At 37.3% G+C, this 15,818-nt stretch overlaps 1 protein-coding gene across 1 annotated transcript in view; it reads left to right on the top strand.

The window, feature by feature from the left end:
* Window positions 1-15,818, top strand: part of cacna1ha (calcium channel, voltage-dependent, T type, alpha 1H subunit a) — a 105,471-nt gene that overhangs the window by 44,599 nt on the left and 45,054 nt on the right. The window contains exons 3-6 of the mRNA XM_063012894.1: window positions 3,690-3,801; window positions 4,311-4,444; window positions 7,733-7,830; window positions 14,381-14,540. Coding sequence (XP_062868964.1) covers window positions 3,690-3,801; window positions 4,311-4,444; window positions 7,733-7,830; window positions 14,381-14,540 — 504 coding nt within the window. The remainder of the gene's footprint in view (window positions 1-3,689; window positions 3,802-4,310; window positions 4,445-7,732; window positions 7,831-14,380; window positions 14,541-15,818) is intronic.

The following is a 15,818-nucleotide window of genomic DNA, read 5'->3' as shown; positions in this document are numbered from 1 at the left end:
TCCTTAATTTTGCATGTTGTAGACACACTTATTCAGACAAGATTATACCACTAATTCACAGTATACACTCATCTGTTTTGAAGCATTTTGGCAAAGAATTACATCTGTTTTTACAAAACAGCCAGAACAATTAGGAAAATATATAACTGTGCTGCCAGTTTACATTAGCACTAAAGATGTGTACATCCACACCTCTGGTGATTATCTGTGGTAGCATAGCTGCTTTAATTAACAGCTTTTAGCTCATAAAATGAATCCCAAACAAATAAATCACAGATAGCACACTTTGAAGACAAAAGTATTGGGACACCCTTTGTATTTTTCAATTTATGTGTTTTAGCGACATCAGTTGCTAACAGGTTTAATAAATCAATTACATTAAGGAAATGATGGAAATATGCTTCCAACTTCCAAGACACGAAGAAAAGCTTGGTTTAAAGAAACAGTGACATGATCATTAAAAGATCCCTGACCTCAGCCCCAATGAACAGCCCAGTCATACAATTGCGTTTTTGGGCACAAATTCTCACAGACATACTTCAAAGGCATGTAAGAAGCCTTCTCAGAAGTGTGGCTGTTGTAATGACTAAAAAGATCACATAGAGGTCACTCTATTTTAATACTATTTGTTTTTTTGAAATGGGATGCCCAACAAGCTCATGGTCAGGTGTTCAAATACTTTTAGCCATATATTGTAGATGTTGCTATTAGTGTTAATATCAGACACACAGATGCTCTGAGGCTTAACCATTTGGCTGATGTTGGTGGAATGGCGGTAAAATAAAGAAAGCTTAAGATAAAGCTTAGTAAGATAGAAACTGGATTTTCATTGCCAGATAGATGTATTCAAGGTTAGACAGTTTAACTAGAGACAGATAGTTTTTAAAGCTATCTTATTTAACCCTCCCATACTTTACAGTTTTTCCAGTGAAGCCATTAACTGTCTTAAGCAGAACCTAGTAAAGAAGAGAATAGGCGACTGATTAGGTGCATAAACTGTTAAATGCCCTAAACATAGTGCAGCAATAAACAGTTTTATTATTGCTTCACATTGCTGATGTAGAACAGATGAGCTTTTTTTTGTCTGTTTTGTCCTATAGTCATGGTGAACCTTTAATACATCAAGTTCATGTATCATATCATAACATAAAGAGGGTAAAATGCATTTGCAAGACAGAGAAAAGGAAAGAAAGATAAAAGCATGAAAAAGAATGGACATATGTAGATAATAGATTTCCTTATGAGTAACACAGTGCAATCTTATTGTGCCAGTACTGTATTTATGTTAGCCTTAAGGAGAAAAGCTGGATAGGAATCAGACAACTGGCAAATTGTGTCTTCATTAGAACAGTGACACACCATTCATTTAGGTGAGACTGACTGCAACTTGACTGTGACACTAAACATGTTTAGTATCATCAAGGGAGCCAGGTTATGTTGGTTGACCTTTCCCTCTGTTAACATTTGCCATGGTTTAAGTGTTTGTGTTAGTCACAAAGCATAGCTTATGAAACACCAAAATACGATTATACCACCAGGACAACCTCGGCTGAGCACTGTTCTACTGTATAGAAAATACCTCAACTGATGTTTTAACTGATGTGTTCATTGAGTGTTCTGTCTAATAGATTTGTAAAATCTCCCATAGGTGTTCGGCTAAGGTGCGATTTAGGCCATAGCAAAGCTATACATCAGGACAAAAATGTTCCATTGTATTGATCAGAATACCTTTGTGCTAATTTGCACTGGCTCTTTAAAGAGACAAGTGTAAATGTTATGGTTCAGTCTTGACTGCCTTCTGACGAATTCACAGTTTTAAACTCTTTCAGCAATTTTCAGCCATGTAACAAACTTAGCCAGGCCATTTTGTATTGGCCTATGTTCTTGGCTGATTAGATTAAATTCTTCTTTAATATGTCCTGGTACATCACTGATAACGTTTAATGCTTCAGTACTGTTTGCAGAGAATCAGCTCCATATTATATTCCCTCCTGCAGACATCACTGTAAGTATGGTATTATTGGGATCATACATGAAACCCTTCTTTTCTCAAACATTAGAAGTTTTTTTTGTATCATGTGACCATTGTTATTATTTGTCTAAATGCTACATGACAAATTTGAATGCACATCTGTATTTTTTAGCCAAGGGTGTTAAAACAAACAGGGGGTACAGTTCATTGCTTTAGGGATTATTAAATCAATTGTACTGGCAAGGATATTTATGGTGTATAAGGTATCTTGAAGGACAAATAAAAGTGAAATATTTTATTACATCACTGTATTTATAAAGACAAACTCGTAATCAGGAATTGATCCAAATACTTGATATTGGTTTAAAAAATATACTTCAAGATGTATACAGTTGTCATAAAATGACATAGACCATAATAACAATATTTTGTTCATATTTCCCAGCCAAAAATGTCTATTTTGCCTCATGTTGAACACACTTTTACAGAAATCAAAACAACTGATTAGCATTTTTATTATTATGTAGCGCAGCAAATAACCATGCATGTTTCCCACGTACAAGCATAGGCCTGCATTAAACAGGACACCCTTTATAGACTTAACCATAAAATTTTCACCCTTGGAAAGAGTCTTTTTTAGAGGATTTCAGCTTCAGTGTTTTATTTATTATTGTTGAGTGTTTTGATAAGATGGTGCTATGTCATGAACTTGCTTTATGTGGGTGGTATGCCGGCATGTATGTACTTATGTGTCCATGTGCAACCTCACTTAGCCACACAAGGGGCTAGGTCCAGAATGAAAAGGACCTAGTTGCAATGTAGTCTTAATTATCTCAGTGATGTTCAGGTTGTGGCAGACAGAAACAGTGACATTATTACATGTCATAAACATGAGTAACAGAAGTATTGCAGCAGAAGCACACCAAATAAATTTTTCTTTAATGTGAAATAGTTTGACAACTTTAATTCTCTTTTATTAAACAATGTATTTTCTGCTAATGCTTTAGTGCTTTATAGTTTTTAATAGTGGACATGCACTGGTCATTTTAACATTTGTTTAAAGATTGGATATGTTAATTTCATTTTAAACTACTGTTCCGTTTGGTAATGCTACTTTGGAACTAGTCTGTAAGAATTTGTGCTATTTCTAAACTAAACTACCCTTTGTAATTGTAATGTTAATGCCATGTTAATTAAAGCAATATGTTATGTACTGCTCACATCATACTAAAGCAATATGTGTGCTTTTAATGAATCTTATTATGCTAATTCAGAATCTGAATGCTAATTATACTAGGTGAAATCACAACAAAATGTAACTGTCTTAAAACTCTCAATATAGAGGTTAAGGTGGTTCAAGCCCCTTTTCCATAAGCTGCCACATTTGGGCTCTTGAGCAAGGCCCTTGGGCCTCGGTTGTTTAGACTGTAATCTGACGATGTAAATTGTTTTGGATTAACACATCAGTGTAAATATGAATATAGTAATAATGCAGAAGAAAAGCATACAACCACACATTAAGCTGCAGTTTAAAAAATAGTCATGCACAACATCTTTGTACTGATTTCGTTTTTTTAATGCATCCAAAGTAGCCAGTTTCACCATAAACATAACTATTCTCTTCAAAATTCACTGTGATTTAAAAGTAATTTTTCTTTTTTTTTCTTTTTTTTTTAATACCAAAGTTCCAGTGTGTTTTTCCTTAACTCTTGTGTACCTGGTTTGAGCATGTAAGCATGCTGGTCATCCTGTTGAACTGTGTGACCCTGGGCCTGTTCCAGCCATGTGAGGACGTCAAGTGCCAGTCTGAGTGGTGTACCGTCCTACAGGTAAGCAAGGATCTCATACAAAATTCCTTCTAGACTTCTATTGTGGAAAATTAACACAGTTTTCCACCTGGCATTACAACTTTGTAATAAGTTTCTCAGAATTTCTTTATTGTAGCTTGGGCACTGCCATATATAACTAACTATTCCTATTATTATATTAGGAATATTTTGTGACTGTGGGAAACATGTGGGTTCAGTGAACACAGTCAGTTTGATGAGCACCATATAGCAGCCATATAAGGTCAGCTGGTCAATAACAGGAAGCACAGTATCCAAAACTTTCTCACTCTCTCTCTTAGGACTGACATAGCAATTAATGGCTTTTGCTAATTTAATCCATTCTAGTTGACTAATCCCTGGATGTATTTTTATCCAAATAATTTTTTTAGGCATTACTGGCAGCTTGTGCTGTAGTGCTTTGACTAGGATACTTACATGCTGCTAATATGCTGCTTAGTTTTTCAGTGCCACAGAAATCATATGTAAATGCAGTTTGACTTTGTCCACAGGTATTTGATGACTGCATCTTTGCCTTCTTTGCTGTGGAGATGGTCATCAAAATGGTCGCTCTGGGAATTTTTGGTTCAAAGTGTTACCTTGGAGACACTTGGAACCGCCTGGACTTCTTAATCGTTATGGCTGGGTGAGAAATCCATCACAGTATGTGAACATTATCTAGTGAATGGAATTGCCCTACAATGACACAATTAACTGTTTAAACCACTGTATTTAAACCAAATTTAATTTAATATACCTGGTGCCCAGGTGGTGCAGCGGAATATTCCACTAGCACACCAGTGCTGAGAGTCTGAACACCCCAGTTCGAATCTCAGCTCTGCTACCGGTCGGCTGGGTGCCATTTAGTGGGCACAACTGGCAGTGCCTGCAGTAGACAAAATTGGCCACCAAATCTGCTGGGTGGGAAAAGGCTGGGCTAAGTGGGTGGGGTTTTCAAATGCTGTGTAAGGACCCTGGTTAGCAAATCGAGGCTCCTGTGCAGAAGTGGATACGTCTTATGTGCTTATCCACCGAAGCACAGGCGAAAAATAAGGTATTGTGGACTGTGCCTGCATGGGAAGGGGCATGGAGCGGGCAAATATATCGAGATCTAAAACATTTGTTGCGTACTTAATTACCCAGTCAACTTATTAACCAGATTGAATTAATAGTTGGGTTTGGTTACAATACACAAACACAGGCATGATCATTGCCAGCCCTGCTATATTTAAAAATCACTTAAATAGAACATTGCCAGCAATAAGGAGTATTCAAAAGGTCTTAACAGACATTGTACTTTGCTGTGATCAAAATAAACAGCGATAGATATTTTTTTTTAAAGAAGTTATTGATTATTAAATAGAAGTAAATTTAGTAATCTAGTGTTTCTAGAACCCTGGGTTTATGGCAATTTTTAATGTGAACCATTGCCAGCTTGAAACTGGGGAAAATCTTTCCAGAAGTGGTTTGCTTAACAAAATTTCTCCAAGAGTACATTAATGGTTGAAAGACACAAACTGCAGACCTCTGTAGCCACAGATAAAGTTGACATTCATAACACTAAATGCTGATTAATTTAATTGTATTTTGTAAATATAGGCAAAATTTAATGCCAGCAACACACAAAAAGTTGGGACAGGAATAAAAAGAATAAAAGTTTATAGAATATTTAGTTTACATTATTTAAAAACATTTCACAATAAGCAGGGTATGATTGGCTATAAAGTGAGAATCCACCAAAGGATCAGTCTTTGCAAGCAACGATGGGTTGAGGCTCACCACTTTGTGCCAAACTTTATGACTAAATTGTAAATCAGTTAAAAAAGAGCATGCCTTGATGCAAGAATGCAAACAGTTTGGGTTTTATCATTTGTCATGATAATTTATTTAATAAAAATAATCATTAATCACATAACATTGTAAACTGTTTGGTAACTTGAATATGTGTAAAGGAAACAATGAGAGACATTTTGAAGAAACACAGGCTGCCATCAAGGAGGCATCTATTCCTGGGAAGTCCATAGTTATTTTGCATGCACTACAACAGCACTGTTTTGTAGACACTAGACTGTAAGTAGTAAGACATACAAATGAGAAAAAGTGAGTGAGTTTTACCAATACAGAAACTTTTAAGCTCCATTTACATGTTGAGTCATTCAGAACATCAATTCGACCGCATTAAAAAAACACAAGCTTGAGTTCAAGAAACACACACTGTAAATGGATATAATTCAATCAGCCAGACCATTTTCTGAGATAATATATCTAACATTGTGGTCAGATTTCAACTGGAAGCAAAGTCAATTTGGTTGCATTAGAGAGAATGCACCGGAAAGAGGGGATAGCAGCTCCCTGCCCAAACCCAGCCCAAAACACATCAGTTAACATCATCTCCTTATCAATCGCTTCTAAGTCATTCTGAATTTTTTCTGAACCATCCGTGCTGTGTTTTGATCTATGCTGGACAGAACACAGCTGCCTTTAAATACTGCAAGTTAACGTTATTGCCAGCTTCCCGTCCTACAGCTGCCTGATATCCAGTGCCATGGGGTTTTGGCAGGCAGATGTTTGTTACTAAATCTCTGAAATAAAATGTGTAGATTGGTAGATTAAGTTGTGATGTTTTATTATTTTCTTTTTATTTCTACAACACAGAGAGCAGCTCTGACAAGCTGACATATCAAGCTGTGCGTTAGGAGCCAATGTTCCTCATTTCTATGGTTTCCAAATGCGCATGCTCCTCTGTATGTAATTACTTAAGATAGCGCTTGATTTACTGGTCTCAGCAATATATCAGTGCAGTGTTCTGAGATGTTTAATTTTTACAGAACCAGACCACAGACTTTATGTCATTTGCACCTGGACAGGACAAATAATAAATTATTTTAAATAAAGGTTATATCATTTGAAAATTAGATTAAAAATGAAGGGGAAATGTCAAAGTAACAACTTTTTTCAAAAAATGGCAAGAACACGGAAAAAAGAATAATACAGAAAACAATTATTTAAATGTTTAAAAGAAAAGTCGAAGATGCTAAAACTAAAAATGTATTGACTTAAGTTAGTAGACCAACACTCAGGGGAGATTATCCGGATTATTGTATAATTTAATAATATATTTTTTGATGTTTTTTTTTTGTTGTTTTTTGGTTGGATCTATCACCCTGCATATTGTAGGAGACATTTTAAAAGATTTTGCTGAGGGGAGGTGAACAATATTAAGCGATGAAGGTTTTGGTCGCAGTACCTGCAAGAGTTGAAATCTGCTTCTTTTTTTTTTGCATTTTTCCCAAGTTTCCTCCCAATCTAGTCATATCCAACACATGTGCAGTAGCCAACTGCATCTTTTCACCTGCACTAGACGAGTTCATATGCGGATCAGCTTTGTGTACTGTGTCACACCATGATCAACGCATTTTTCCCAGACTTTATGCAGGCACCATCAATCAGTCAGCAGAGGTCATAATTGCATCAGTTATGAGGTCCCTGTCCGGCTTCCCACCATGTATGAACAACAAGCCAATCGTTCATGTAGCCGCCCAGCCCAGCCAGATGGCAGAGTTGAGATTCAAAATGACGAGTTCGAAATGTCAGCTCTGGTGTGCTAGTGTGTTTTACCACTGTACCACCTGAGCGGCCTTAAAACTGCTTTTACCCCTGCCTACAGATACAGCCAGTGATGTCTATGTGGCCAGCAGCAGAGATTCTAACTCAGATGTCATTGGTTGCAGGCTGGTGCATTAGACATTGTTAGCAAATCATTTTTAACATAAATCAGCTCTTAATTTTGCCCAAAATGTTTACAAAAATGAAAATAATAAAGACAAATAATACATTACCTATTTAAAGATCCACTGGCAATGCAAGCTGTCAAGTGGTCTTTGCAATGGCTGTGGAAATCGAGGTGCTTAGCCTGTGTTTTGTTCTTTTATAGGATGCTGGAGTATTCCTTGGATGGTCACAATGCTAGCCTCTCAGCCATCCGGACTGTGCGTGTGCTCAGGCCTTTACGAGCCATCAACAGAGTCCCCAGTAAGTCCATTTTAGTTGCCTGCTAATTCAAGTAAGATAATCTGAAATAAGCCAGATGGAAAAGCGATGTTATAGCAGGGAAATGCATCCTAGCCACACTTGAGGAAACATTTTCACAAATAGCACTTACAGTGCACTTAGTGCTGTATATATGATCTTGTACTACATCGAAAGCAGATTAAAGGGAACCTAATATAAAATTCATGAAAGCTTTGTGGTATTTCTTCTGGTAATTTGCTTTGAAAAAAAAACAACCTGATGTTTGATCATTAGATGTCTATTTTACATAGAAAAAAGAAAGAATTGAGAATGTACAATCTCACAAAATTACGTATATGCAGGCATAGTTTCTCTGGACTCCTTTTGTGCCCAACTCTTTATTTGCACAGATGGGGTGCTGGAGTGTTCGTTTCACTGCAAAATGGGATGTACATTTACTGCTTAGTTTCACCTTCCTCTGCTGCATCAGTATTAATGGCACTACCGAAGTGAGAGTGACGTGAGTGAAGTGTAATTTATCAGTCTGAATTTCTAGGAGAATGCCTTTAGTCTGAAGTGATTTTGCTGTTTGATAGTGTGTAAAAATACTAAATTTTAGTGATACAGTGACAAAAATGTTAGAGAGCACACAAATATCAGTGGAAGGAGGAACAAATATTTAACTTTAGTCTTTGTTAATAGTTTGGATTTAAGCAGCGCTGAAATTGAGTGCAGCCACACCAAACCTTCCCCAACACCAGAAGAGTTTACTCTACAACACACGCAAAACAAGTCAGGTCTTAAATGTAAATGTAAATTACAACTTAACTTGTATCATTTAGCTTAAGTTCACCTTTTTCCACTGTTACATCCTGACCAAAGATTTTTTTTTTTTACCACTGTGCTGCAATGCAATCAGCAGTTTATACTTTCCAAAGAATAATATCCTTACTGCACTGTTCTCCCTACTTGCAACAATTATACACCTAAATGCCATTTTCTTGTGATTTTTATTTACATGGACATTGTTTACAAGTGATTTCCTGGCTGTGTTTCAAACTGTGTCATATCTATTACATAGTGGGTAAGCTATTAAATGTGGTCTAATTTGACATAGCATTACGTGCATTGTGGTGCAATTTGGGTCATGATAGCTTTAAATGCTATTGTAACTTTCATCTCCGCCCTTTGGAAGTAAAGGTTGGCTTAAACCATTAAAACAATGCTTCTTTCCTCTCTGAAGAGTTTTTTTCACCCACCTGCTAATATCACCTGACAGATCCTCCAAACTTTAATATTGTAAGAGCTAGAGCCTGACCCAGCAAGACTAGTTATGTATTCAGTGCATGTAACCACCTGAAATATATTGCTTATGCTTTTGTACTTAAGAGCTGATATTAAAAACAAAATTGATAAGAAAAATATTAAGATACAATATTGAAGTGTATCAGTATGATGGTTACAAAAATAAATAACAATTTTTAAATTATGCACATTACATTTGGTGTCATTGTAAAATATGTTGAATTGAAAGATGTCATGAAAGAGTAGAAATCATGGTGAATGTGAAAGAGCTTTCTAAAGCTTTCAGGAACAAAATTGCAGTGGGGTCAAAAAGTATTTAGTCAGCCACTGATTGTGCAGGTTCTTCTACTTAGAAAGATGAGAGAGGTCTGTAATTTTCATCATAAGTACACTTCCACTATGAGAGACAAAATGAGAAAAAAAAATCCAGGAAATCACATTGTAGGATTTTTAAAGAATGTATTTGTAAATTATGGTGGAAAATAAGTATTTGGTCAATAACAAAAGTTTAACTCAATACTTTGTAACATAACCTTTGTTGGCAATGACAGAGGTCAAACGTTTCCTGTAAGTCTTCACCAGGTTTGCACACATTGTAGCTGGTATTTTGGCCCATTCCTCTATGCAGATCTCCTCTAGAGCAGTGATGTTTTGGGGCTGTCTCTGGGCAACATGGACTCCACAAATTTTCTATGGGGTTGAGGTCTGGAGACTGGCTAGGCCACTCCAGGACCTTGAAATGCTTTTTACGGAGCCACTCCTTCGTTGCCCGAGCGGTGTGTTTGGGATCACTGTCATGCTGGAAGACCCAGCCACGTTCCATCTTCAATGCTCTCACTGATGGAAGGAGGTTTTGGCTTAAAATCTCACGACACATGGCCCCGTTCATTCTTCCCTTAACACGGATCAGTCGTCCAGTCCCCTTTGCAGAAAAACAGCCCCAAAGCATGATGTTTCCACCCCCATGCTTCACAGTAGGTATGGTGTTCTTGGGTTCTTCTTCTTCCTCCAAACACGACGAGTTGAGTTTTTACCAAAAAGTTCCATTTTGGTTTCATCTGACCACATGATATTCTCCCAATCCTCTTCTGGATCATCCATATGCTCTCTGGCAATATTTGCAGGATATGCAGGATTTGAGTCCCTCTCAGCGTAGTGTGTATACTGATGGTAGCCTTTGTTACTTTGGTCCTAGCTCTCTGCAGGTCATTCATCAGGTCCCTCCGTGTAGTTCTGGGATTTTTGCTCACCATTCTCATGATCATTTTGACCCCACGGGATGAGATCTTGACCCCAAGGGAGATTATCAATGGTCTTGTATGTCTTCCATTTTCTTACAATTGTTCCCACAGTTGATTTATTCACACCAACCTGCTTGCCTATTGTAGATTCACTCTTCCCAGCCTGGTGCAGGTCTACAATTTTCTTCCTGGTGTCCTTCGACAGCTCTTTGGTCTTGGCCATGGTTGAGTTTGGAGTCTGACTGTTTGAGGCTGTGGACAGGTGTCTTTTATACAGATAACGAGGTCAAACAGGTGCCATTAATACAGGTAATGAGTGGAGGACAGAAGAGCTTCTTAAAGAAGAAGTTACAGGTCTGTGAGAGCCAGAAATCTTGCTTGTTTGTGGGTGACCAAATACTTATTTTCCACCATAATTTACAAATAAATTCTTTAAAAATCCTACAATGTGATTTCCTGGATTTTTTTTTCTCTTTTTGTCTCTCATAGTTGAAGTGTACCTATGATGAAAATTACAGACCTCTCTCATCTTTCTAAGTAGGAGAACCTGCACAATCAGTGGCTGACTAAATACTTTTTGACCCCACTGTATGTAATAAGACCTAAATGGAGACATTACAGAGCCATAGTGAACCCTAAAACCTGTCAGTACAATTAGACATTAATGGAACCACAAACTGACCTGAGACTCTCACGCTCAAGAGTTTGAATCTTATCTCTGCCAAAGAGCGTACACAGATAATTGGCTAGTCAGTGGGAGGGATTCCTCATAACCGCTGCAATTACGACCTGTGCTGGTTGATCGGTGGTCTTGCACAGTGAGAGGGAGGATTACAGAGACTGGTGCATGACTCCCCGTGCAGTATGTATACCCATATAAACCTGACTTATATAGGTGAAACAAAGTGGTTGGCTACTGCACGTGTCGGAGTTACAGTTCTCCTCTGTCAAGAGTGGAGGTCTGCAGCAGTAGAGGTGGAAATACAAATGGATTTTAAAACACACTCTTAGATTAATAAAGAAGGCAAAAGAAAAGCCAGCCATCACTAAAACATACTGAGCATCTCAGTCATCTTTGTTCCTACTTTCCACAACCCTTTTGCTCTAATAACTACCTCCAATCTACTACAAAGCTTTTCCATTAGAGCATCTGCAAAAACATCCTTCACTTAGTCACAAGACGAATTCAGGCACTGTACTTGCTTAATTTGTGGTCATTATCTAAAGCGATATCCAGTTGAGACAGAATACAATTAGGTAAAAAGGCTAAAGAGACTTTTTTAAGAGCCCAACTGTGGCAGCTTGGTGGACTTGAATCCTCAACCTTCTACTTAATAAAGTAATAATAGATAGTACTTAATGACTGAGCCACTTCTTCTTGACATGCTCAGAAAACCTTATTTATGGACCTTATCTAGTCCCTTCAGTAAACTCTATTATATTGCTAATAATTGTGTATGAAGAACGAATAAGCGTCTGTTGTCTGTTGTATGGGTGGAACTGAATGTGTTCAAACTGGACAGGGTGTTCAAGTATTTTTTGGCTATGTAATGTAAATTTGTATTTTTTTATGATATTACCCTAGGATTACCCTAGGATTTGGATCATTTCATACCTGTAGTCTACTTCAAACACTAAGTTTAAAGTAGCTGGCTGATCTTTTTTCAGACAACCCTCCTCATCAGCATTAGTGTGTGGGAGTGTGTATTTTTATACTGGTCGCTTTATCTCTCTCCACTATGTGACCAAGCACTCCTCGAGGGAGCTCATTACCCTGGCTGCGCAGTGCATGGGCCTCAACTCAGACGGCTCCACACTGTCTTACGTGGGAGGCATAGACAGACGACATGAAGGATGCTTCCATTCCACTCAAACACATCCATTTAAGGCTCTCTCCTCCTCATTCACTTATATTGCAGTAACTATATACATACACACACAGATACACAGACACTTTAGTTAGGCATTTCCGTCATATGTAGTCCCCTGCTCAAATGAGAATTTCCCTCTTCTCTTTCCTGTGCATTTTGAATAATTGTGGTGAATGTTCATTCCATTGTGGTGGGTGTTTAAATATGTTTTATCCATAGAATGTGATCTGTTTTATCAGGTACTGTTTAGTAACAGTTTAGCACGTCAAGAGTTTGCAAACAATTATGGTATTTATTTATTATTATTATACACCCCAAGGTTTAAAAGCTAACACTACATCACCCAAATAAAAAAAAACCCTGATCACACTAAGTAATCTACACACAAATTATAACAAGATGCTCCGTGACAAACATACATATGGAGATTATAATTCCAAAATGGGACCTTAAGTAAAGTAATGTTGACTTTAAACAGGTAGATGGATGGATGGATGGATGGATGGATGGATACTTTATTGATCCCAAAGGTGTTTTTTGTCACGTTGTAGTCTTGTGATAAATCCTGATTGTCCTCTGTCAGCCAAGGGGCTTTCCTTACCACATTATAATTTTCATAAGCCTACTGTTTTTGTTATTGTAAGAGCAGTTACAGATCTTCTTCATACTCTACAATACAGATGTGTCACTAGAATGTCAACTTTGGGTGGGCAACAACAAAAATATTGCTTTTCCTAAACAGGGTATGTAAACAAGGGTGTAGTTTAATTTGAGAAGGGGGCAAAAGGAATACAATTACAACATCTAATTTCAAAGAGGGGTCCAGAGTTATTTATTCATGCTGGAAGATTTACCTAGTTTAAAACAAGTAATTGTGTATTGTGTCTGTAAAATTATTTTATACCTACTTAACCTACTCAACAAGCTAGCTTGTCAATACATGAACTATAGCTAGCCTGGAGTTGGCTAGCTACCTGGCTAATCAATAAACCAGTGGCCACCTAGTGAACGGATAACTGAAAAGAAACATGCAGCTTACTGAAACATGCAACCTCAACTGTAAAACTTTACAGGACTATTAACTCCCGCATGTATGAAGAAGTGTCATGGTTTGGCAATCAGGGTTGCCAAATCCAGCAAAAATATTCAGCTTAACTCTGTCGAAAACACCCTAGCCCAAAATGTGAAGTGTCACAATATGACGTTTAAAGGCAACAGGCTATAAATGGCAAAAGAACTACCAGTGCATTATTTAAATCTTTTGTTAATCATACTTTGTTCATAATGTTTTGTTTATATATTTTTTATAAATTATATTTGTTTTTGTAAACAACTTATTTTACTCTGGTATTATTAGTATTGTTATTTTATCATTAAATTATTAATAAAATTATAATAGTAATATTTTATATAATATTTCAGATCCCAGTCGTAAACATCTAATAGTAACACAACACTTAAGTGACTGAATTGGACTTCTCCTGTACTCTCTTCTCCACTTCGATTCTGTTTGTCTGTTAACAATTTTTGGTCTTTAATTGCTTACAACTAAATATCCAGTCAAGCTGTATTATGTTTGTGGGTGGTGTGAAGAAACCAGAGTATCCATGAGAAACTCTCTAGGCCACAAGAAGAACATGTTAAATATGCTTGTTTTAAATTCTGGTCACCAGGAACTTACTGCTCTGTGGCACCCACACTGCCTGCTTCTCCACTGTGCTGCCCTTAAATTAAAATGGGTTACTTATTAACAGCCTTCATAAATTTGATTCCAGGCTGGAAAAAGTATTTCTTGTAAAGATGTATCTGCTTATCAGTAGCTGTTCCAGAGAGTTTGCATTAGGGGCTTAATGGTGATGTAGATAAGCAGTACAGTACATTTATTGTGTATTTGAGATCTGAAACTGTCAGACTTGCTCAGTTGTAGTTATGTAATGTTCATCACAAGAAACAAAGATTTCTTTTGCTAGTTTTCACTGAGTTAGTTAGAGTTACACTGAGATGCTTGCGTAAAGCATTTTAATGTTGTGTTTTATTTTCTGTTTCTGTGTGGTTCTTGTTCTTAAATCAACACACAGCACTAAACAACAGAGAAGCATAAGCCACTAAAATGACTCTCAATATGTCTTCCTGTCTGTTCCCTTATCTGTGCAGGTATGAGGATACTGGTGACTCTGCTTTTAGATACTCTGCCTATGTTAGGCAATGTCCTCCTGCTGTGCTTTTTTGTCTTCTTTATATTCGGCATTGTCGGGGTGCAGCTCTGGGCTGGTCTTCTGAGGAATAGGTGTTTTTTGGGAGAGCAAGCAAAGGAGTAAGTGCTGTTATCTACTCGTCCTCTCTCTTATTTTTATTCTGTTTTACCAGTCTCCTTCTCCTCCAGTTTGTCAGAGCTTATGATGTGATCAAAAGTGATAGACTGTCACCGGCAGTTATAGCACAGTTATAGCATGCTGATACTTTTGTAATGTAAAAATAATCTTATCTAAACTCAAGCAGAGTCAGAAACCCCTAATCAACCTCAGATATTTCCATAATCCATGTTTAAAATAAAGGATATGTTACATTTATTTCATTGTACTTAAAATAATACCAGAACAACTAAAAAAGTTTTGATGTAATGGAACAAATTGGTTCTCTGTTCAGGTTTCATTCTGTGTAATAAAGCAGTAATATTATTGTCAGCTCATGTTTAGTTACGAAAAACTGACTCTGAGCTACTAGATTTTATTGTTATATCTCTGTGGAGTTGCTGGGGAGACTTGGTAACAATCTCATATCTATTTTTAACAAAGCATTGTGTAAGATGGCTGCAGTACCACTGCGTCATGCCGTTGCGTCATACTTTTTTCACATACAGTTTATGATCCTGTTTTATTACTTGCCTTTCTACTTTCTACTAGTACAATGATTAACCTGTCTCTCCTCAACAGCATCTACAGAAGTTGTTAAGGGTTTACATTTCTGTAATTTTGTGGCGCTCATGTCTGTTGTATAGGGATGTCCTGATCCAGGATTTTTACATCACCACCATAAACACATAAGCATGTTATGTCATTAGTGTAAATACATGCCTTTATTACTTTATCAGCATTATCCAATAATATTACTGTCATCAGATGCTGATACACAAATGTGATTACTGTTGGCGAAATATTACCATAATACAGAAATGTGCATCACTGCTTTTATTCCCGTGCTAAAATGATTTAAATATGTCAATCCTACATCACCAGCATTGTACATCTTCAGAATAAACACATAGCTGCTTTACTTTAGGATGTCCAATCTGTGTCACCAGCATAAACACATATCCGTACTATGTCACCAACATAAACACATGTATGTACGGCATCGCGAGTGTAAACAGCCGATACCAAAACACCAGAATAAGTGGTACAGTGGTAGCCTAGTGGGTAGAGCTTTGGGCTATCAACCTGAAGATTGGCGGTTCAAATCCAGGCTCTGCTATGCAGTCACTGTTGGATCCTTGAGCAAGGCCTTTAACCCTGTCTGCTCCAGGGGCGCCGTACGATGGCTGACCCTGCGCTCTGACCCCAGCTTCCAAACAAGCTGGGATATGTGAAAAAAG

The sequence above is a fragment of the Trichomycterus rosablanca genome, chromosome 2 (assembly GCF_030014385.1).
Source record: "Trichomycterus rosablanca isolate fTriRos1 chromosome 2, fTriRos1.hap1, whole genome shotgun sequence".
NCBI classification, from domain to species: domain Eukaryota; kingdom Metazoa; phylum Chordata; class Actinopteri; order Siluriformes; family Trichomycteridae; genus Trichomycterus; species Trichomycterus rosablanca.
The sequence above is the reverse complement of the archived record's forward strand: the minus strand, read 5'-3'. Positions and strand labels throughout refer to the sequence as shown.